The sequence below is a fragment of the Hibiscus syriacus genome, unplaced genomic scaffold (genome assembly GCF_006381635.1).
Source record: "Hibiscus syriacus cultivar Baekdansim isolate YM2019G1 unplaced genomic scaffold, ASM638163v2 tig00116962_pilon, whole genome shotgun sequence".
Taxonomy (NCBI): Eukaryota; Viridiplantae; Streptophyta; class Magnoliopsida; order Malvales; family Malvaceae; genus Hibiscus; species Hibiscus syriacus.
The window spans coordinates 5,058,931-5,081,588 of record NW_024063488.1 but is presented as its reverse complement, the minus strand read 5'-3'; the positions used below and the strand labels follow the sequence as shown (position 1 = coordinate 5,081,588).

General features: G+C 34.5%; 4 protein-coding genes and 1 pseudogene across 4 annotated transcripts; 3 read left to right on the top strand and 2 right to left on the bottom strand.

The window, feature by feature from the left end:
- Nucleotides 1-261: 261 nt before the first annotated feature.
- On the bottom strand, nt 262-3,986 carry LOC120189978 (proteasome subunit alpha type-2-A-like). Its single transcript, XM_039193114.1, has 11 exons — nt 3,790-3,986; nt 3,631-3,707; nt 3,458-3,522; nt 2,944-2,990; nt 2,118-2,193; nt 1,814-1,881; nt 1,215-1,284; nt 1,030-1,115; nt 747-809; nt 522-587; nt 262-425 (listed from the first exon to the last, which is right to left on the bottom strand). The coding sequence occupies exons 1-11, from the start codon at nt 3,828-3,830 to the stop codon at nt 377-379; spliced, it is 708 nt and encodes a 235-aa protein (XP_039049045.1). The 5' UTR covers nt 3,831-3,986; the 3' UTR covers nt 262-376.
- A 1,570-nt stretch (nt 3,987-5,556) lies between these two features.
- LOC120190093 (uncharacterized protein At4g19900) lies at nt 5,557-9,134 on the top strand. Its single transcript, XM_039193222.1, is given in 6 exon segments — nt 5,557-6,967; nt 7,042-7,137; nt 7,139-7,189; nt 7,388-7,516; nt 8,026-8,220; nt 8,894-9,134. Coding segments are annotated over 6 exon segments (1,980 nt in total). The 5' UTR covers nt 5,557-5,645; the 3' UTR covers nt 9,081-9,134.
- Nucleotides 9,135-9,564: 430 nt separating this feature from the next.
- On the bottom strand, nt 9,565-10,315 carry LOC120190293 (annotated as a pseudogene).
- Nucleotides 10,316-10,882: 567 nt separating this feature from the next.
- On the top strand, nt 10,883-13,023 carry LOC120190028 (pentatricopeptide repeat-containing protein At4g19890). The gene is given in 4 exon segments (XM_039193157.1): nt 10,883-11,041; nt 11,044-11,421; nt 11,424-12,962; nt 12,965-13,023. Coding segments are annotated over 4 exon segments (2,070 nt in total). The 5' UTR covers nt 10,883-10,932; the 3' UTR covers nt 13,009-13,023.
- A 3,547-nt stretch (nt 13,024-16,570) lies between these two features.
- Nucleotides 16,571-21,373, top strand: LOC120190612 (protein NARROW LEAF 1-like). The gene is made up of 6 exons (XM_039193653.1): nt 16,571-16,882; nt 17,641-18,146; nt 18,413-18,556; nt 19,308-19,548; nt 19,792-20,292; nt 20,685-21,373. The coding sequence occupies exons 2-6, from the start codon at nt 17,652-17,654 to the stop codon at nt 21,110-21,112; spliced, it is 1,809 nt and encodes a 602-aa protein (XP_039049584.1). The 5' UTR covers nt 16,571-16,882; nt 17,641-17,651; the 3' UTR covers nt 21,113-21,373.
- Nucleotides 21,374-22,658: the final 1,285 nt, after the last annotated feature.

Genomic DNA, 22,658 nt, shown 5'->3' with positions numbered 1-22,658 from the left:
TCGTATTAAATTACGATTGTACTCTAACATTTTCAAGGTCACCACGACACCACAAACCGCAACATAAAATCATAGTTATTTTTAACAAATAAATCACGTTGTAACATCCACAACCGCAATTTAGTACTATGTTCTCGTAATATTCATATACTTCTAACTGAAAGTTGGTAATCAAAGCATGATTTAGTCCCTCCAGTGCCTGAGATTCAATTCATTAGGATTTCAGCTTGTGTTGAGAATGTAACCGAGAACGGTAAGAGCTTAAAGAAACCATAGTTATACCAGAAAAATAAAAGCATTTTTGACTGCAATGAACGTCTCAAAAACAAATGTTACATAAAAGACACTTCTAAATAGCCTCCAGTAAGAAGATAAGCTATTCCACTTCGGCCAAATAATCATCAATTTCAGCTGGGGTAAGTACCCTGCAACGTAGCAAACAGAACAAAAAGCATAAACCATCATAAGATAAATAATGCACGTTGGCAGAAACAACCATTCTGAAATAAAGCAGTGCTTGCCTGAATTTTTTGTCAGTTCCAATGATCCCAATTTCAATGTTTTTCCCTGAGATTTGTCCTTCAAATCTGCAAATTGAGAATAACTGGTTGTAAGATTACAAAAGACAATTATAAAGGCAACCCAAGATCAACATTTTTCTCCTGAGGTTCTTTTTGATACATATAGAAGATCAATCTTCCTCAACGGCAACATTTAGGTGGAGGAAATTTTAGCATTGACATTACCCCTCCTTGAGAGTCAAAATAGCAGTATGCACAGCATCATCAAGCTCCATATCATCAGTGTATCTACAAGGAAGGAACAAAATCAACCAAAATTTCAGTCTCTACACAACAAGAACCGGAAAGTAAGAGGATGTCCAACTCAGTTCTGGAAAAAATACAAATTTATTTTATATGATCACATGCTAAAAAATTGACATCCTAACATAATCAGTGTAACGTATCATACCAAATTTTTAATTGAACTAGTGTTGAATTCTATAAGAACCAGATGCTAGGAAAATACCTCTTCTCAAGAAATGTTTTTGCATTTGAGACATTTTTCCCCATTGCTGAGGCTTTCCATGAGAAATAGGAACCAGATGGATCCACCTAGCGACAAGGAGCAAAATCATAAAGTTGAAAAGCATATAAACCATTGTATGCAATCTCTACCTGGTCATGCAATAAACTATTGCCTACAACGAATACCTGATACAGTTGTGGACCATTGTCATCATATCCAGCAACCAGTAGAGATACACCAAAAGGTCTAACACCACTACAAAGAAAGAGAAAGATGCATAAAACTTACTATAAAAGCCAGAGGATTGCACAATTTAGCATTACCACTTTTGATCCAATTCAGGTTGACCCAAAACATAGCAGCAATGCCTTAAAAGACATTTGGAAAAAATAGGAATCTATAACATTTCCATTTTTCTCAAAAATTCCATTCTCAGGTTTCCCTATCAGCCCTGACATCATGTAAAAAGGCCAGAACAACACTAGAAAAAACTTAGTAATATACAAAATGTTCAAAGAAAAAGTATTCTCAAAGAAACATAGTATTATACAAAATTTTTAAGAAAAACTCTGTATTACAATCATGCTATTTCCACTTTGGCCAAATAAACAATGCTATTTTACAAACCAATAATTCAAATGAAGTAAAGCATAACCTACTTTTGAAAAACGGGACAACTATCAAAGTCCTCAAACATTTGGACTCCTCAAAATCTTTGTCAAAATTGTGAGAAAATAGAAGGGAGAAGAATAATGGGTTTTATAGACAAAGACATAATTCTTACCCAGACTGAGTGAATTCCTGCATAACAGCAGCAGTTTCCCTTACAAGTTGTGTCACTGGAATTGGTTCCTGCAAACAAAAAGCCTTGCACGTGTTAGAAACCAATTCAATATTGCCATATAGCCTTTCAGTTTGAACTTATGTTATTGGGACAAATGTGCAAAGGTAACCATACGGATAGGATTAGTTTTGATCTATAGAACGGACCAAGGCTTTAATACAATGATTTGAACTGCCATAACATTTTCTAAGAGGCACATAGGTGAAAAATTAAGTAAACTAAATATCATTAAGAGCCATAATACCTTATACAGCCTATGATACTGTTCTGCCTGCTTCCTACTTTTCCGAACCAAAACTCGAAAATCAGGGCCCATACCACTGCAGAACAGTATGAAGATTTGTGTGAATATATATACATATCAAGAAATAGGTCAGTTATATTAGCAGCAAAAACAGGATTAAAACACATAAATGGTAACGTTATTTTACTTAGAAGCCTATTAATTTATCATCCTTATTTTGAAAGAAATGCATGTTAGCTTTCCACATACCTAACCATCTTTCCAAAAAAAAAAACAAGCTCCTTTCTTTTGCTGGAGATGGCAACATGTAACACAGAATAATAAATCATAAAAAAAAGCCTACACTACATGGCTAACGGTTTACAGAGCTTTCTTACAGAACATAACAAGATGGCGAGATCATAAATAAAAAAATCATTAATAAACCGGATATGAGTAACCCTATTCTTTATATATCAATCAAAGCACAGAACAAGGAAGTGAAACTTTTTATAAAAGAATAACTTTAAAACAAAAGGATGGCCATGTACTGGATATTCAAGAACAAAAAGAGTATTCTACAATAGACTGCCTCATGAAATGTATAGTATTTTAGGGTGCACCTTGTGCACCCTCTTGTTTAATAGCAATAATATCATAGATGCGCGTGAACTGTTACTTGCTCAAGTCATTGGCAAAACACAGATAATTACAGATGTAAGCTGTTGGTGTATTTTGAAGCAATTTAATGTAATATACGACTACATGCTAATCAGATTCAATATGTTCCCACTAAAATAACTAAATAACTGAGCTTTCTAGATAGTTTAAGAAATGAAAAGAAAACCTGTAAACAACTCCAATTTTTGGTGTCATACACTGTATTTTCTGAACCTGAAATCAGACATCACACATCCAAATTTTGTGGTAATTAACAACTATCCATCAGCTTGGAATTAGAATAAGTTTTAATCAAATCATACATTATAAAGTTGAATTGCTTCAAAGGAACCGACTTACCCTACCAGGAAAAGAAAAATAAAGCAGCACGAGGAATTTACTTTTTATATGATAATATAAAGCCTCACAGATTTTCTCAAAGTAATGATGCAAATACAACCATTGCAAGTTTATATTGCTCCGGTATGGGTGCATTTAACCATTCTCTTATCTTTGGTAAACCCAATACCCGAGCTCACATCGATGTAACATAGTTGCAAGTGCAGTTCACCAGTAAATTTACTTTATTTTTTTCTTTAAAAGGCAGATTATAACTAAAAAAATAAATCCGTCTCAAGCAAATCCAGAAATTCAAATGCAAATAGAAAGGGCGAGTGTATGGTTCTAAACAATACACTCACAGAGGTTTCATCAACCAAGATTGAAGGCAGTTTCTTTTCAGTAGCAATCACTACCCCATTAGCAGCTGTAATTCAAAACTGTTTATTAGTATAAGAATGAAATCCACCAGCATCTAGTTCATTACTTCTAAAATTCATAAACCCTTTCTTTCTCTTAATAATAAGAAAGAGACCTTTGATCCCGAGAGATGTTTGACCAGACCCGACTGCCGTCAAGGCGTGCTCGATCTGGACTAGCTTTCCTGAAGGACTGTTAAAAACACACCAAATAAACTTTTATTCAAAAAAAAAAATACTCCATTAACAAAGTTATTAATGGATGAAGACATTACCTAAAAGTCGTGAGAGAAAATGAATATTGACTGTCACCCATGGTTTTGATCTAGGAAGAAGATAGCAATGAAAGAAGAAGAAAAGATTTACTTTCGGGGATGTCTCTGAATGGGAAGGGAGGAAGCAAAAGAGAAAATGGTGCACTTTATGTATTTTCATTTTCTTGCGGAGGAAGAAGGTTTTCAGAGATGTAGGTTGGGCTTTGTTTACACATACCATTTTTAAACACCATCGATGATCCATGGGGAAAAGCTCATTACTTTATAAATTTTGAATAAATATTTAAAACAGATATTATCAAAAAAAAATCTGGTATCACCATTTTTAATTTGCATCAATCTATCCTTTTATCAAAGCTTTTAAAACTCCGGTTAAATTAATATTTTTATAAAATATTAATCCAGATATTAAAATTTATAGAGACATTCTTTTAAATTTTGATATTTGTAAAAAGAAAAATTGTATATTAAAATATTTTTAAAAAAATAACATTTATTAAAAAAATTAATATATATTGCATTTTTATAAATAATATTTATGATATGATTTTAAAATTAAATATATCAAAATTTAATGGGTGATTTCCGTGGTAAATAAGAGTGTTGTTCACTTTAAGAATTTCGAGTTTAAATAATTGTGTCAATATGATATAGATGCTTTATCGATGACTATTTTTTTAAAATAAATGTATCTTATAATCATTTTAGATTATTAAAAAAATTATAGCATATTATTAAAAATATATATTATTTTTAAAATTTCAATCAATATTGTTCAACAATCAATTAAAATTTCAAGTTAATGCAAATATCAAAATCTTAAGAGGATATATTAGTATATTTATTTTATCAAAATATACTAAAACAAAATTATTATCGCCTTATCAAAATTAATATTATCTAGATATTTTTAGAGGTGATTAATGAGTTGAACAGCTTGTGAGCAGTTAAAGCTTAACTCGATTAATATTCGATTAAAATTTGACTCGAGTTAAGTCAATTCAAACTCAACTCGAATGGGTTGAGTCGAACCAAGTCCAATTCAACTAGATACGTTCGAGTATTTTATTACTTTTTTGTAATTTTTTTACAACTTTGTAATTTGACTATTGCAAGAAACAATAAATGTAATGAGAAAATGTTGATTTTTTTTAGGATTGATTATGTGTTGTTGAACCTTTTTTTTCAAGAATCTTTTTAATAAATTAGTTTGATTTATTTGTGGATTGCTATTTGGTTTTATTATGTTAGTTTGATATATTTGTGGATTGTTACTTTGGAGTGTAAACTTTGAAATTATTTCATACACCCTTTTAATATTTTTTGATTAAATTTATTAATTTATGTTTATATTAAGTTATGTATAGTATTAGTAGATTTTGTATATAATTAAAAAAATAAGGTAAAAATTCTGGTGAGTTTAACGAGCAACGAGTGGAGCAACAAATATGTTTAACGAGTACGAGTTTAACAAAATTTTAACGAACTTAAGAACAACGAGTCAAGTAACAATTTTTTTTAATAAGTACGAGTAGAGCATTACCCAACTCATGATTGACTCGCTCGATAAGCTTCTATAGATACGTTATAGCTAATTACAAAATTGTAATTGCAAAGAAAAATTTGTTTTCCAAAAAAAAAAAAAAATCTAGACTGATAGCCAAAATTGATTAACATTACCCGGCTGAAGGTGTAGTTGCCCCTTTTAAACGAATTTTATAAATTTGGTTAAATTAAGTTAACCTGCCACCATAACCAAATGCTCAATTTGAAAGCTAAGCATTTTCTGCGCAGTCGAACTCCATCTTCAATCTTAGTCATTGTCGGATTCCGTTAAGAGTTTAGCGGCGGGGAAAATGATAAGAAATCTCCGATCTAGGCGGCAGCCACGTTACGGCGCACAGGCATGTGCACTGATCTCAGTTCTTCTCCTCTTATTTTCAGTATCTATCCTCTACACCCGTCTTTCTCTCTCTTCCAAACCCGACATGTATCCCCATCACTCCTACGTAAACGACGGAAACAACAACGGCGCCTTTTTCCCCACTATCCCTCTCCTCTCCGACTCCGAAGACGTTGCCACCACCACCACCTCCTCAACTGACGACAAAATTGACGAATTCGACACCCTCGAAGAAAACGACATAACCGATGATGACAACGGAAATGAAGTCGAGCAAGAGGAGCCAGAAATGACGACGATGAATAATAAAGACAGGATCTTTTCCTCTGGGCATTTTTATTTCGACCATTTAAGTGGGTCAATTAGAAGAGCTTTCAATAAACGTTCGATTCAAGATTGGGATTACGATGGAGGGTTTTTGAACGATGGATTTGTAGGGGATGATGATAAAATTAAGGCAACCTTTGGATCCGATGATATCCCATTAGATCAAGAAGTTAGAAGGAAAATGACTGAAGTGGAAAGTGTTGAAGATGCTTTGCTGGTGAAGAAAGTTGCTGGGAGAAAAGTGAATCCTTTGAGGGAGAAATGGGGTGATTGGTTCGATAAGAAAGGTGATTTCTTGAGAAGGGATAGAATGTTTAAATCGAATTTCGAGATTTTGAATCCATTGAATAATCCTTTGCTGCAAGACCCTGATGGGGTTGGGGTTACTGGCTTGACTAGAGGGGATAAAATGGTGCAAAAGTGGATTTTGAGTGAGTTCAAGAAGGTCCCTTTTACTGGGAAGAAGCCCTTGGGGATCTCCAAGACGGGCTCGGAGGTTAAGAAAGACAGTGCGAGTAAGAAAAATGAAAATGCGAGGAATGTGTTAAGCGAAAGAGAAAGTAGTAGTAGTGGTAAAGATGTTTTGAGTTCAAATACAAATTGGAATGAGAGTAGAATTAGGAAGAATGAAGTCAAGAATGTAGATTTAGAAGCTCATAAGAGTAACACGGAATTTTCGGGGCATATATATGCTGACGGAAAGAGATGGGGCTACTATCCTGGATTGGACTCTAGGCTGTCTTTTACTGATTTTGTGGACGCATTTTTTAAGAAAGGGAAGTGTGATATTAGAGTTTTTATGATATGGAATTCCCCTCCGTGGATGTATAGTGTTAGGCACCAAAGAGGACTGGAGAGTCTGCTTGCTCAGCATAGAGATGTTTGTGTCCTAGTGTTCTCTGAAACTATTGAGCTTGATTTTTTCAAAGACAGCTTTGTGAAAGATGGGTTAGTTTTGTACTGGTTCTGCATTTTTTTTTATCATTTCTATGTTTTTATTAATGGTTTCTTGTTCATCACAGTTACAAAGTTGCTGTGGCAATGCCAAACCTTGATGAATTGTTGAAAGATACACCTACCCACGTATTTGCTTCCGTGTGGTTTGAATGGAGAAAGACAGTTTTATGCTACCCATTATAGTGAGCTTGTACGACTTGCTGCCCTTTACAAGTAAGCTTGCTCATCTATGCACATGCTTTTGTGAGGTTTAGGATGAAATTTTTAATCGTCTTATCAATTTGCTGCCATGATTGTTTTAATCTGTTTTGCTACATAACAGAGTTGACTTGGTAGACTACCACCTTTTAGTTTCAATATTTACACTGTTTTCCTTCTGCTCTTTTTCCTGCATGTTTATCTGTTTTGCAGATATGGTGGCATTTATCTTGATTCTGATATTATAATTCTGAAACCATTATTGGCACTCAATAATTCTGTTGGCCAGGAAGACCAGGGAAGCTCTTTGAATGGAGCTTTAATGGCATTTAGAAAGCATAGGTAAAAGCTGCACTTGGTTCTTATGTTCTCAATAATTGTTTCCAGTTTATCTGGTTTGGTTGAAATTACTGTTGCTTATGCTTGGATTTTTAGGTGACACACACACACACATATATATATTGATCAGAAAGGTAATACGTATGTTTTGTATTAATTCTTAAAATCACATGGATACTATTTGTATTCAGAGTACAACTGTAGAAATTGCTATTTGTCTGAAGGACTTTGGCAGATCGAGTATTTTGAAGAGTTGTACTGCTTAACTGCCAACTGTCTTTATCTCAGATTTTCATGTTCATTTATTGTAAAACAAAAAAGAAGTTTCTTCTTGTTTCATTTCTTTAAATAAATTTTACAATAGAAAGCTGTTTACCTTTTTCTGTTCTGTGGTTAGGCATGTTCTGATAATTTCTTGGACCATTTATTTATGGATACCTTGTTTGAGAATAACCATGGTGCATTCTTTTAAGTCTATGATTTATATTTAGTTTTTGCATTCTTTTGTGCAGTCCTTTTATAATGGAATGTTTAAAGGAATTTTATTTGACTTATGATGATACCCAATTGAGAGCAAATGGGGCTGATCTTCTATCAAGAGTTGCAAAAAGGTTTTTGAACAAAAAGAACAAATCCATCAAACAGCCAGAGTTGAATGTGCAACCTTCCTCTGTTTTCTTCCCTATTAGTTCTCGGCATATTACAAGGTATTTTTCATGTATATCCCTACTCTTGAAAATGATCTCTTAAATTCATGCGTATCTTACAATTCCAACTCTTTGGGCTTACATGTATGCACATGTATCAAACCCTGTTCATACAAGATATATGGCTCTTATCATTGCAAAATCTGACTAGTGAAGCATCTCAAACTCCAACTTTATATATATTTTTTGCACCATGGCAATTGATTTTACCGTGCAGGAGTTTGACTGATTTATTTTCTTTTGTTATTATACTCATTTTCGGCATCTGGCTTCCAGCTAACCGAGCTATTCTGCGAGTTTTTGGGTAGAACTAGATTTTAAATAAGTATAGTCTTGGGTGTCCCATGGAAGATTTTAAATTAGTAGAGTCTTGAGTCATTAAATCGTGTCCGTTATCTTTAAATCTCTTTAGAATGTTCGGTTTTTCTCTCAGCTTGCCTACCTCTGTTAGAACCTAGAATTCCGTAGCCAATACAAGGTATTACCTATAATAATGATCCTCACCGGCCACACTAATGCACATTATGAGATCAAATGTTTACAATTTGCACGTGAAAATTTTCTCTTGCTTGCCTTATGACTCTTTGCAGTTTGCACTACACTAGTTGCAGTTCTTTACCTGTAAAGTATTAAATTCTTCTCTTCTGCAATTACTAATTTGGATCAAAAACAGATACTTTGTTGCCCCGACAACAGAAACTGAGAAATTGCAGCAAGATGCTTTATTCAACAATATTCTGACCGAGTCTCTCACATTTCATTTCTGGAACAGCGTGACATCTTCCCTCATTCCAGAGCCAGAGAGCCTCGCAGCCAGGATTATTAACCATCCATGTATTCATTGCTCCGAATTGTTGTGAGTTTCACATCTCTCTTCAGCCCTGCCCGAGAATTTTAATCAAAGCAATTCTTTTTTAACTTGCGTTGTGCAAATAGAACATCCATATTTTCATGGCATGGAATGCCTAATGAATAGAAATAGCAATTATGGATCTTCGGTTTCTTTATTTATTATATTCATTTTTTATCTATCAAAATCTATGCCATTATATTGACTTTTTGCTAATATTGAAAGCCAAGGAAAAGGTAATGGAAGTTGGGCTGGTACTGAAAAGACAGGTATACCAGCAAAAGTAACTGGTGTTTCAATTTATAACGTGCATTAATTAACAGTTGAATTCTGCATTTATTTATTCAAACTCTACTGCATACAAGAACGCAAGGAAAGGATCATCATCCCTTTCATGCTTTCTTAGAATTACATATAATATTTATAAACAAGGCTGCTCACTTTCTTTTATATTGCCGACCAGCCGCTTATGCTTCTAACTAAGTACCTTTCTTTCTTCTTGCCTAAATAGCTGGTAAGAGGCTAAACTGTTATACGTGGTACACTTTTAATCCATGGCATTAGGTCCAAAGCATCTTTTCTTAACAGGATTCCACACTCACTGAATCGTGAACTTTCTTCCTTTATCTCCATTCACATTGTAGCCATTCCCAGCTGCATCCGTTGAAACTTGACCCACAAACGCACCACCAACACCGGAACCGTACATATCTTGACACAAGTTGGTGATTTCACCTTCTGCAGTTGGATTGTTACCAGCATACAATGCATATACCAGTGGGTTACTCGCAGTTTGGGCCGTCTCATGAGCTATAACACTGATCCCCCCGTCGACTCCAACATCTCCGTTCGGTGGGTGCATTATGGTGTTACTTACTTTGGCACTCAGTGGTGGTGGCATCCTTGCAGGCCAGGCAAATGGATAAACACACATGCCCGGAAAGTGATTTCCACAGTAACCAATCCAAGCAGAAGGAAATATTACACCAACAGTGGCTGGGAAGGTGAAGTAATGAAAGGCGCAAACCGCAAAACAGAATTCATCAACCAGGACAACAGCTGAAGTTAACACCAAATAGAGGCCGTTTTGAGGATAGAAAGGCAATGGCTAATACTAAATTACGGTCTTAACGCAGCAGTATAAGTATACACTGTAATTCCATAATTGTATATGTAATTTAAAACCATAATTATTAAAAAAAATCACACTGTCCACAACATTTTCAACCGCAATACCGGAGACATCTGTAATCGCAGTTTAATACTTCTATGGGAAGTGACTGCAATGTTTTATGGTGAGATGCATGGATAAACGATTAAGACGAGGAGCATTGGAAAGATTTGAATCAAAGAACTACCCCGCAGGGGAAATGATATCAGCGACGTTTGACCCTGTTTGGTCGGCATAGAGCCTGACAGTGCTTCACCACTCAGCAACAGAAGGGTTAGGAATCGGAGAAGACAAGGACAGGACCCCTGTGGTACTCAAGCTTAGCCGGGTCTGGAGAACCCCCAAAAGAATGATAAAAGCAGGAGAACATAACAAGAGAAGTCCATTTTTTACTATGGGGTCTGATCTTTGCACCAAATAATCAAGACTCGGGTCAGAAGTCGGAACAGATATTTTGGATCTAACAAATCACAAAGGAAAGCCCAAACTAAGGACCCTTTAAATTTCATTATAGCTATGGCCCAATTTCTTAAATTCGATTTTTAAGTTTTATTTTCTTTGTCAAGTTCATGACTTCATGGAACCGAATAAAATCATACACTTCCGCTTTTGATCCGGAACAGAGTAAAAACGTTGTAAATTACAGTCTTCATTCTCTTTGTCATAATCACCCTCTTTTTGCCATTTTCTAATGATTCTCAGATCGTATGGAATTAATACCAGATTATCACCCAATCCTCTCTTCACTCTCAACCAATTTCATCTCCATTTTAGGGCGGATCCCATTGATACCCAATCTCCATTCCATCACCAGAAACTCATTCTTCTATTAAAGCAATCTGTTCTCAAGTCTATGAATCGTATCAACGACAGGCCTTCTCCAGATTTTCACCTCCAAAGCTCAACCTTAACATCAATCCTTATTCTTTGACCCATGAACAAGCCATTTCAATCGTTGCACATCTGGCAAACGAATCTGGTTCCATGGTTGCTCTAAGCTTCTTTTACTGGGTACTTGAGATCTATAAGTTTAAACATTTCATGAGGCTTTACATTGTAGCTGCCACTTCTTTGATTCAAAATGGTAACTTTGATAGAGGTAATGAAGTAATGCAGTGTCTGGTTAGAAATTTTGCTGAAGTTGAGAGGTTAAAGGAGGCTGTTGGGATGGTTCTTGAGATGCAAATCATGGCTTGAGGCTAAATGCTGAAACCTTGAATTGCATATTGGTTGTTGGTTTCGAAATGGGGCTGCTTGATTATTTGGAGAAAGTGTTTGATGAAATGTCTGAGAGAGGTGTGTGCGGGGATTTTAGTAGTTACAAATTGATGGTAGTTGGGTATTGTAGAGCGGGTAGGGTTTCTGAGGTTGATAAGTGGCTGAAGGAAATGCTTGAAAGAGGGTTCATTGTTGATAATGCTACTTGCACATTAATTATCAGTTTGTTTTGTGACAAGGGTTTTTCGAATAGAGCACTCTGGTATTTTGATAAAATGGCGAAGATGGGGTTTAAGCCTAATTTGGTCAATTATTCTTGTTTGATAAATGGGTTGTCTAAGAGGGGTAGTATAAAGCAAGCCTTTGGAAAATTGGAAGAAATGGTTAGGGAAGGATGGAAGCCTAATGTGTATGTGCACACTGCTTTGATTGATGGGCTTTGCAAGAAAGGATGGACTGAGAAGGCTTTTAGATTGTTTCTTAAGCTTGTTCGGAGTGATAAATACAAACCAAATGTCCATACATATACTTCTATGATCGGTGGATATTGCAATGAGGAGAAGTTGAATCGGGCAGAGATGTTGTTCAGCAGAATGAAAGAGCAAGGTTTGGTTCCTAACACCAACACATATACCACTCTTATTAATGGCCATTGTAAAATTGGAAGTTTCGAACGAGCATATGAATTGATGCATCTAATGGATAAAGAAGGTTTTACTCCTAATATATATACATATAATGCAATAATTGATGGCCTGTGTAAAAAGGGTAGGGTTCAAGAAGCCTATGAACTGCTTGAGAAGGGCCTTCTACATGGATTGCAAGCTGATAGAGTTACTTATACTATTCTCATTACTGAGCAGTGCAAGCAGGCTAATACGGAGCTAGCTTTGGCATTTTTTTGTAAGATGGTTAAAGTTGGCCTCCAGCCTGATATGCATTCATATAACACATTGATTGCCGCATTTTGTAAGAAAAAGAAAATGAAAGAAAGTGAGAACCTTTTTGAAGAAGCTTTGAAACTCGGATTGGTTCCTACCAAGGAAACTTACACATCGATGATAAGTGGGTATTGCCGAGACGGAAACTTAAGCATGGCACTCAAATTTTTCAACAAGATGAATGACCACAGTTGTTTACCAGATAGCATCACATATGGAACATTGATCAGTGGACTTTGCAAAGAGTCTAGGTTGGCGGAGGCATGCCAGTTATATGAAACCATGATGGATAAGGGGCTTTCTCCATGTGAAGTAACTCGGTTGACACTAGCTTACGAGTATTGCAAGAAAGGTGATTCTGCCATTGCCATGGTTATGTTGGAAAGACTAGAGAAAAAACTTTGGTTGCGGACGGTTAACACCTTGATCAGGAAGCTTTGTAGTGAAAAGAAAGTGGGCATAGCAGCATTATTCTTTCATAGATTATTGGATAAGGATCGCAATGTTGATCGTGTAACTTTGGCAGCATTTGTTACTGCATGTTATGAGACTGACAAGTTTGCTCTGTATCTGACCTGAATGAAAGGATCTCAAAAGGAATTGGCTAGCAACTTGGCCGTTGGGAAAGTGGTTTATATTTTCACGCAAAAGCTTTCCCGTTGAAGCAGTTAGCACGCCAAGACATGAAGTTCCCTTCAAGAGTGAATCTTTTCCAGGTTTCTTCAGAAAGAAGTTAAATCTTTTGATCTCATTTCCTTGAAGTTGACATTTTTGCTGTCAACTGAAAATTAAAATTATCTTACTACTGGATAATCTAGTGCTCATGACGTGTTGGGGAATGCAAAGTTATAACTAATTTGTGAAAACAATAATAAAAGTTTGCATCAATGACATGGCAACTTGAATTCCCTGTTTATCCTCTCAAGTTTTAGCAGATGTTATTAGTAACATATTAGGATTTCAAGGCTTTGTTTTTTTTTTTGGGTGTGGGGGGATAAGCTTGAATTCCATTAATCTCAAAGTAGAATTCTCCATGTCCCTATGCTTCAGCCCCTGAAATTCGCTCTGATTTCTTTGCCTTCAAATAAAATTTACATATCCACTCCGTGTAATTTTTAACATTTCCCTTTCAGCTTTGTTCGGTGAAAAAGGGCAAAGCATTCTTATTGCTAGCAGAATAGGGATGAATCAAAAACAGACCATAGCTATGGACGTTTACCAATATAGTAAGAGTATCCAAATCTGTTCAACTATACCAAGGACGTTTACAAAATTCCAGGGATGAGCAGCACAGTGAATGTGCAACACATCAAACGTCATTACTATGGAAGCCATCCTAGTATAAATGAATTTGGGATAATCCCTCTCGGCCCAAATGTTGACTATTCTTCTCCACAAGACCCAGCACTGTTTTTCCCCATAGGAAGTATGTATCCTATACCATAAGCTCTTGTTTATTTTATCTGATTCCTACTCTTGCAATCGACTAATTATCCCCTTATATCTGCGTAGGAAGTATGTATCCCATACCATTACATATTAGCAGAATCTTTTTCGTACACGATAAAAGCCTGATAAGGGAACGAAGAGAAGAGAAGCATACTTGCTATGCTGCTCGCTTCCGTATGTTCTTTGTTGTATCATCTGCATAATTATATATAGAAGCATTATATAAAAGCGTTTATAGAATATATCTTTGGCTCTGAACAAAGGATTTCCAGTGTCATTTGTGATTGTGATGCAAAAAAAGTAAAGTAATATTCATCTCTGTTATGGAGTTTCTTTTCTCTTGCTTGAATTTATTGGGACACTTGAAGTTTTCCATCGCTGGGAAGCGAAATCTCTTACCGGTCATGTTTGAAAAAAAATCAAAGGAATAACAGTAAAAGAGAACTGATTATCTGTCCGAAAATGGTGGTCAGTTTCATATGGTTTGTGACATGATTAGATGACGCAATGTAATCTTAAAAAAGGGTCACCAAATTCAATAATTGAAATAATAATAATTGTTCATAAATTTGTTATTATTTTGTTTACTTATTTTTATACCACCATTTAAAAGTAATCAAACTCTTCATTATTATATGATAAAACAGCACTACCTATTTCTGATTATATTTATCTATGTATAAACTATAAACCATACAATTCGGTATATGGAAACCGAATTGACCAACAAATACAAATATTTCATCTTATTCTCTCTTCTATAGAGGTTAAAATTGTAATTCTCCTAAGCGAAAAGATCACTAGCTGAATCGTTCGATCTTGTTGATGGGAGAGCGATGCAGACGGAGAGAAGAAGCTGAGCCTGTTGGCATTGGGACCGTTTCAGCCGGATTCCACCGCTGCTGCACAGCGTCCCAGCCGCCTCCGACTCTTCGGGGCACAGAAACCAGACCAAGCACTCCACTAGGACTCGGTTCAAGTATCATCCACATATACTTTATTTGTAGACGAAGACATAAATAACACTATTAATTATTGAATTTGATTGATTGTTTCCAAATCAATTGAAAATTGCTTATTGCATTTCATCTTTCCCTAAAGGGAGTAATTTTTTTTGGTTACTTGCAACGATGACATACATAGATTATCTTATTCAAAATTAATAAACTAACAATTATTGTAATGTATTGATCAAATAATTAAAACAATAACAATAAACAAGGAAACTAAAATTCTAAATATAAGAAGATGTGAGCTAAGCCTTCAACAATTAGGTTCATGTAGTCTAATCTATTTTCTTTTCTTTTTTACATATTAAATTGTTTGTTAATTTAAATATAAATGATTAACTTGTATTAATAAATAAATAAAAAAATGTAAATGATATCTATATGAATATAGTAAATTCAAATATTCAAAATTTGATATTGTAAATAAAATAAAATGTTCTTATAATACATCTCTACTATACTTATTTAAATTATTTGAAAAATGAATTATATATTAAAAAAGCATTTTAAGAGTGGATAGGATAAGTGGAGAAATAGCAGCATAACTATAAAGATGGAAGATGGCACAATTAAATTTCACTTTTATGTAAAACCCATTAAAAAAAGGAAGAAAAAGGTCAAAGTAGTAATATTAATAAATTAGAGGAATAATGAGACCTTCTTCAACCACCAAATTAGACCGTATATTGCCCCCATATGACATCAGTTTCTACCTTATTTTATAATAATATTAACATTATATGATAATGGACCAACCTTTCAAATCATTGCCTCAAAAATATTTGTAATTATCTCTATCACAATAAAATAAATAAAATGTTGGAAGATAGGAATTTGTAAAACAGGGGAAATAAAAGTATTATTATTAGTATTAAAATTATTTTTTAAAAGAATTTCAAATTCTAAAGTCCAAATGTAAATAGGTAGCTTTTCAAATCATTGAAGAGAAGAATCTGTGCTGCTTTTGGGGAGCAAATTTGGATGGCCCCTATTTCCCCTTCACACTAAAATATCCCCATTTTTGCACTTATTTTTCAACCTTTATATGCTCAGCCATTCAATGTAAATAAATAAGTAAATAAATAAATAAGTAAGTAAATAAATAAATAAATAAATAAATAAATAAAATGAAAGAAAAAAAAAGAGAAAGAAAACAGTTTATTCTTTTTTTTTGTCTCGGTTTGTTTTTTTTTTCATTAGAAATACATTTTAAACAATTAATTAGAATTTAATTTTTTTTCAGAAATTAATTTTTATGTTTAAATGATGTTATATAAATTGTTTTTGTTATTTGATAAATTTTTCAGAGAATATTCATTATAAATATCATATATAATGAATGATATTATTCATTATATGAAAATATTAATATAATTATTTTTAAAATATTATAATAATTTAACTATTATGATAAAAAATATTAATTTATCTACATTTACGTAAGTGTTTTTCCTCAAATTTTCCTGTTAAACGTTAAAAGTGGAAAAAAAATCTCTCTTGCATTATAAAATAATAAAAAATTACAAACTTCTCTTGCCTTTGACCAATGAAAGAAAAATAGAGACTTTCTCTTTTTAATATTTATTATTATATTAATTTTATTAATTATTATGTTATCTACCACCAAATTTTTAATAAAGAATAATTAATTTTATATTTTTTATAAATTAAACTTAACAGTCTTATAATTGAAGGATTATTTGAATATTTATTTATTTATTTTTGCTATCCAAAACAACATGGCAATCAGCGAGTAGCAGCTAGTAGATATTTGTCGCCTTTTCTCTTTCTCTCTCTAATTAGAGCCATTTTTCCTTCATTACTGAGAAAAAGCTTCAATCTTTCTACATTTAGCGTCTCTCTTATTATTAACGATACAAATAAAATAACAGTCATATTGACAGTTTTAAAGTCTTTTTCTTTTTTTGAGGTTAACAAGTTATGTGCAACAGTCACTAGAGCATGAAAATCTTCAAGGGGCTCGACTTGGAGTTCTCTATCCCAGCTCCACCGTTGTTTATAGGTGAGTTTTAGCTTAATATATGCTCAGGATTCTCGATAAAGGTCATATCTTTATCTGGATTTGCTTCTAAATTTGTCAAAATACTTTATCTCTTCTTTTGGGTTTTTAAATATATATAGTTTTTTATTTTATTTTTGGGATTAAATATGTTGAATTGTTGCTTTTTAGCTTTCTATGTTTTGATTAGTCCATTATTACTTCTTTTCATCGTCCTCCAACAAATGGGTATCTATTTTGGCTATTGTTTATCTCTCTGCTGATATCTAAGCTATTATCCTATTGGTCATATTTCCCCCCACTCTCACATGCCTCTTCCAGCTGGGGGAGGATGATATCATTGTTCCATCCGTGTTTGCTCACTTACCGTTGTAAATATTTTCTTTCCTCTATGGCATTGGACATTGAATATAATGATGTCTTTGGCTTAGTTTCTATTTATGTTTTTTTGGGTGAATTATTGGTTATTTCAGTATAATTATCTGCTCTATCCATATTTAATATGTTGTTAACTAGGATTAACATTTCATAGATTTGTATTGTATTAGTATTTTCTCCATGTAAAGGGGTTAGAGTTCACAGCTCCTGAGTCCTTTATACTCTCTTTTTCATTTTATTTGATGTTTTGCCATTTGCAGTTACTCTGTTTTATCTCTTTATTGACTAAGTATTCTCTATGACCATGATCAAGTTTGTACTTTGGTTTGCTTTATATCACTAAATCATGTGCTTTGAGACATATTGAATTCTCATTGATTAAGAGAGGTGAAAGATGGAGCGGAACAGATCGGATTTGAGATTTCATCACTCTGGATCAACAGAATCAGAGGAATCTGCTTTGGATTTGGAAAGAAATTGCTGCAATCATGTTAATCTGCCTTCATCAAGTCCCTCACCTATTCAACCCTTTGCATCTAGTGCTCAGCATTCTGAGAGCAATGCTGCCTACTTCTCATGGCCTACTTCTAGTCGATTAATTGACGCAGCAGAAGGTAGAGCAAACTATTTTGGAAACCTACAGAAAGGGGTGTTGCCAGAAACACTTGGACGGTTACCGTCGGGGCAGCAAGCAACCACCTTGCTTGAGTTAATGACCATACGAGCTTTTCACAGTAAAAAACTGCGTAGCTTTAGTCTTGGCACAGCTATTGGGTTCCGTATCCGACAGGGCGTTTTGACGGATATACCTGCAATTCTTGTCTTTGTGGCTCGTAAAGTTCACAGGCAATGGCTTAGCCAGTTTCAATGCTTACCTGCTGCTCTTGAGGCAAGTTATGGTCTTTGCTTCACTGCTTTAACAGAAACTCCATTTTTTTTCTATAGCTGCTAATGTGCTGGTAAAATACCGTGGGAAGTTCTCTATTTTATGTCAGGTTGATTCTTTTAAAGTTATGAATTGTTGATGGTTTGAAAAGTTTATTAACAGGCATATTGGATCTGAGCAAGAAATTTCAAATGTATGACTAACATTCATTGAATTCACTTATTTGTTGGTTGGAGAAGTTAAAATGTTTGTTTAAAATATTGTGTCAGGGCCCGGGAGGTGTGTGGTGTGATGTAGATGTTGTGGAATTTTCTTATTATGGTGCACCTGCGGCAACTCCCAAAGAACAATTATATACCGAGCTTGTAGATTGCTTTAGAGGAAGTGATCCAGTCATTGGTTCTGGTTCACAGGTAATTGTTCTTATTAAGTACGTACAAATTGGTGATTTGATGGGCAGTTGAAGACATGCATTGCCTAAAATATATGGATTTATTAAACGGAAAAGGGCATCTATGATTTTATTGTATCTTAATATCTTCAAGGATGTGGTTAAACTGTTTTTCTTATGGGATGAACAATCTAGTAACAAATGCAGCTTGCCACATTTTATTTGTTTCTGAGAACAATCTAGTCTGCAGACTATTTGCTTGCTGTCTTAATAACAACATGGGGAAAGAATGCTCATTTCTGAGAAAGAGCCACTCTCTCTTTTGTTTCCTTAAAATTTTAATTAGCCATTTGAGTGATTCTCTATAAGTATGCAATCATTTACTTGGTTTTACATTAAGTTGTAAAATTGAAGTTGTCACGTTGATAATTAACATGAGAGTATTGAAGTTTTATATTGAAAATATTGATGAAGCTTTTAAGCTGGTATGCTTTATTAAGGATTGATTTATGCTACACCTGGGACTGAACCAATCATCTATCTCTCAGTCTTAGATATGAAGAAATTTCAACAACATCAAGCTTGAGTTCTCTTTCTAGATTTGCTTGGTATCTTTTTCTAGCATCATCTGTACGGCTTATATTTGAGTTATATTCTTAATCCTTTCCAGGAAAAAAGAAATTTTCCCCTCTTGTACTGTGCCCTGAACATTTTGAGAAATGTTGATGTATCTCTTAACTTGTCTTGTACTCGGTTACTCCTTGTGCACGTAGGTTGCCAGCCAAGAGACATATGGAACACTGGGTGCTATTGTGAGGAGCCGAACAGGAAATCGACAGGTAGGTTTCCTTACAAATAGGCATGTTGCTGTTGACTTGGACTACCCAAGTCAGAAGATGTTTCATCCTTTACCGCCCAACCTTGGTCCCGGAGTGTACCTTGGTGCTGTAGAGAGGGCAACCTCATTTATCACAGATGACCTTTGGTATGGAATCTTTGCCGGCATAAACCCAGGTAATGCAGTTCCAATTTTATTTGTCTGCCATTGGCCATTGCATAAGAAAATTTAAGCCGAAAAACTGTGAGAAATTGAACTTGGATCAGGATGCTAGGATGTAGTGTTTGAATTTCAGCAAAGAGATAAGAAGTTTCTGAATCCTGGAGCATGCTATGTTTAACTTTACATTTGTTTTAATTGATTTCTTTTTTATTGCGCTGACTCCCTTACATACCCTTTACGGTTTGGTCCTCCGGCAGAAACATTTGTGCGAGCTGATGGGGCTTTTATTCCTTTTGCTGATGATTTCAATGTGAACAAGGTAACTACCTCTATAAAAGGGATAGGTGAGATTGGTGATGTTCATATCATAGATTTGCAGTCTCCAATCGGCAGTCTCATTGGAAGGCAAGTTGTCAAAGTGGGAAGAAGCTCTGGCTTGACCACCGGGACGATAATGGCATATGCTTTAGAGTACAATGATGAGAAAGGAATCTGTTTCTTTACTGATTTCCTGGTTGTTGGTGAGAACCAGCAGACTTTTGACCTCGAAGGAGACAGTGGAAGCCTCATACTATTAACGGATCAGAAAGGGGAGAAACCACATCCTGTTGGGATCATTTGGGGTGGGACTGCTAACAGAGGCCGGTTGAAACTCAAAGTCGGCCAACCCCCAGAAAATTGGACCAGTGGAGTCGATCTTGGGCGTCTTCTTGATCTCCTTGAACTTGATCTCATCACAACCAGCGAAGGGCTTCAAGGTATGTATTCCTTAAAACAATCTGTAATTTTTCCAGTTCGTAGCTCTCTGGTCAGTTCCGTCTGACGGTGCTCATGAATGAATATCCAGTTTAACTACAATGTGTTGCAGACTATAATTCAAGCTGAACAAATTACATGTTGAAATGAAAGTTACATTTGTTATGGTTATAAAAGAAAGGATAAACAGTAAATAAATTACAACACTTGCTGAATGATAATATATAACCAAATAGTTTTTAGATTCTGAAGCCACAAGCACAATAAAGTGTAAATGGAGTGGAAAAGAAAGTGCGGAAAAGGGCCTCTCATGCCTTGATGGTTTATATATATATTGCATCTGATATCTTACTGTAGCATTGACACTGTCTAGTTGTCTTTGTTATTGACGAAGCTGCTGTGCAAGATCAAAGAAATGCATCCGCAGGTGGGATTGATTCTACAGTTGGGGAGTCTTCTCCTCTGGTTCAGGTTCCATCTAAGGATAAGATTGAAGAGAATTTGCAACCGATTAATTTAAATATCCGGCAAGTTTTGGCTGAAGGTGAGTCCTGGCAAGGACTTGTACTACCAATCATGCGTACTGAATATCGAACAGAAGATAGGACCGAAGGAGGTCCTAACGTGGAACATCAATTTATTCCCAGTTTCAATGGAAAGTCTCCGGTTAATAACCAACGGGAAAACATGGAATCTAGAAATCTTTCAGCATTAAGGAATGGATCAGATGAGGAGATCTATGTCTCGCTGGAGTTAGGTGAGGCTGAACCAAAACGAAGAAAATATTCGGATTCCTTCTGCAGCATCAAGGACCTGAAGTGAAGGAATAATGGGATAGAGGCAAAATGCTTGGAAATATCATCCTATCAAAATCAGGTCACACAATTATTTATGTTATTGCTTCCGATGTGTGTGCCTTCCTTAATCATATATATAAAAGAAAACTGTAAGTATCGGACTGAGGTTTACCTGGGGGAATTATGTTATCTCCCCCAACCCCCCTAATCATTGGGTAAATACAATGCTAGGTTTACATGTATGCATTATACTATATAATAAAATGTTTAGGAAGTGTCGTGGCTAGATATTTCTTTGGTTCGTGTTTCTCTGTCGAATTGGTGCACCATAAAGCACTCTCAAACAATATGTTTATGATGAATCTACGCCTTGATAGCACAGGGTTCACCCCCTTTGTCTTGATATTCAGGATAGTTTTCAGGTATTTTCTGAATCGACTTCTTACACAGGCTGACAAAGAACAAGAGTTACATTTCTGACTGTCTGCCCAAAACCATTGCAGTTAACTGGTATTCCCATTGCGTTTGCATTATTTTTTCTCGAAATTCTGATCCGTGCTTTACAAGATATTTTATGGGAAATCAATGCCGCATTGCCGCTTCACTCTTTCCTTTATTATTCCGGGCAAAATGAAGTATGCACTAAGATAAGATATGAATCATAACATTAGCAAATGTTGCCATCCTTTTCAAATATGACCAAAAATAAATCAACCGCTATAATTAATATGCATAAAATATATACTATCGAGGATGTTTGCTGGTGTGAAATTGGCTGGATTTGATGCATGAAGATATTTCCAAGAAAACAGGAGAAAGAAGCTAAAACAGCTACAAAGAGTAGGGTAGGTTTAACTCATCAAATGATACAAAACTAAGTCCACAACCATTATTGCCCTCCAATAGTGGAATACCTTTTCTTATAATTAAAGTAGCCACAAAATTTTAAAATTAAATTTGTTTAATAAAAAACAGAAAATAAATATCTATTAATTCAATCGTTAACTTAATGATCACATTTGATTTTTTATTTAGAAAAAATAATATAAAAAATATCAAATAAACCATCAACATGATGGATCATGGATCAGTACAAAAATCAAAGTAGTACGATATTGAAATTGTGTTCATTTCACGTAAAAGCTTAACTTCATAATCTTTCGTACATGTTGTAGCCAACAAAGAAGACATCACATAAGATCATTTTTTCCAAATTAAAACTCTGTGCATATATATGCATCTCTGAAATCAAATCGACTTAACAAGAACGAAATAAAATCATGAATGAGAAGAAAAAAAAGATAAGAATAACATAAGCATATATGTGGATTATTATTTTATACCTTTTTAACTCTCATTTAATTTTTTTTATTTTTTTAAATATTAATTAAAAATAACATATTTCACTTATAAATTTAAAAAGTTTTAATGGTACTTTATTAAATGATATATAAATAAATGTATACGAAGTGAGGAAAACAAAGATGGATTGTTTGAGTTCATTTAGATTAAGCAGCAACTTAAGATCCTAATAAGGCTCCTGAGTCAACACTCGTTGTCGTTGCTCTCTT

What these genes read in the sequence shown, in the direction of transcription:
- LOC120189978 (XM_039193114.1), bottom strand. Translation starts at nt 3,830, where the DNA reads ATGGGTGACAGTCAATATTCATTTTCTCTCACGACTTTTAG. An exon ending in AACATCTCTCGGGATCAAAG is followed by an intron (nt 3,523 to 3,630) that starts GTCTCTTTCTTA and finishes TTTGAATTACAG; the next exon opens with CTGCTAATGGGGTAGTGATT. An exon ending in TCTTGGTTGATGAAACCTCT is followed by an intron (nt 2,991 to 3,457) that starts GTGAGTGTATTG and finishes GTCTGATTTCAG; the next exon opens with GTTCAGAAAATACAGTGTAT.
- LOC120190612 (XM_039193653.1), top strand. Translation starts at nt 17,652, where the DNA reads ATGGAGCGGAACAGATCGGATTTGAGATTTCATCACTCTGGATCAACA. An exon ending in GCTTACCTGCTGCTCTTGAG is followed by an intron (nt 18,147 to 18,412) that starts GCAAGTTATGGT and finishes ATATTGTGTCAG; the next exon opens with GGCCCGGGAGGTGTGTGGTG. An exon ending in TCATTGGTTCTGGTTCACAG is followed by an intron (nt 18,557 to 19,307) that starts GTAATTGTTCTT and finishes TTGTGCACGTAG; the next exon opens with GTTGCCAGCCAAGAGACATA.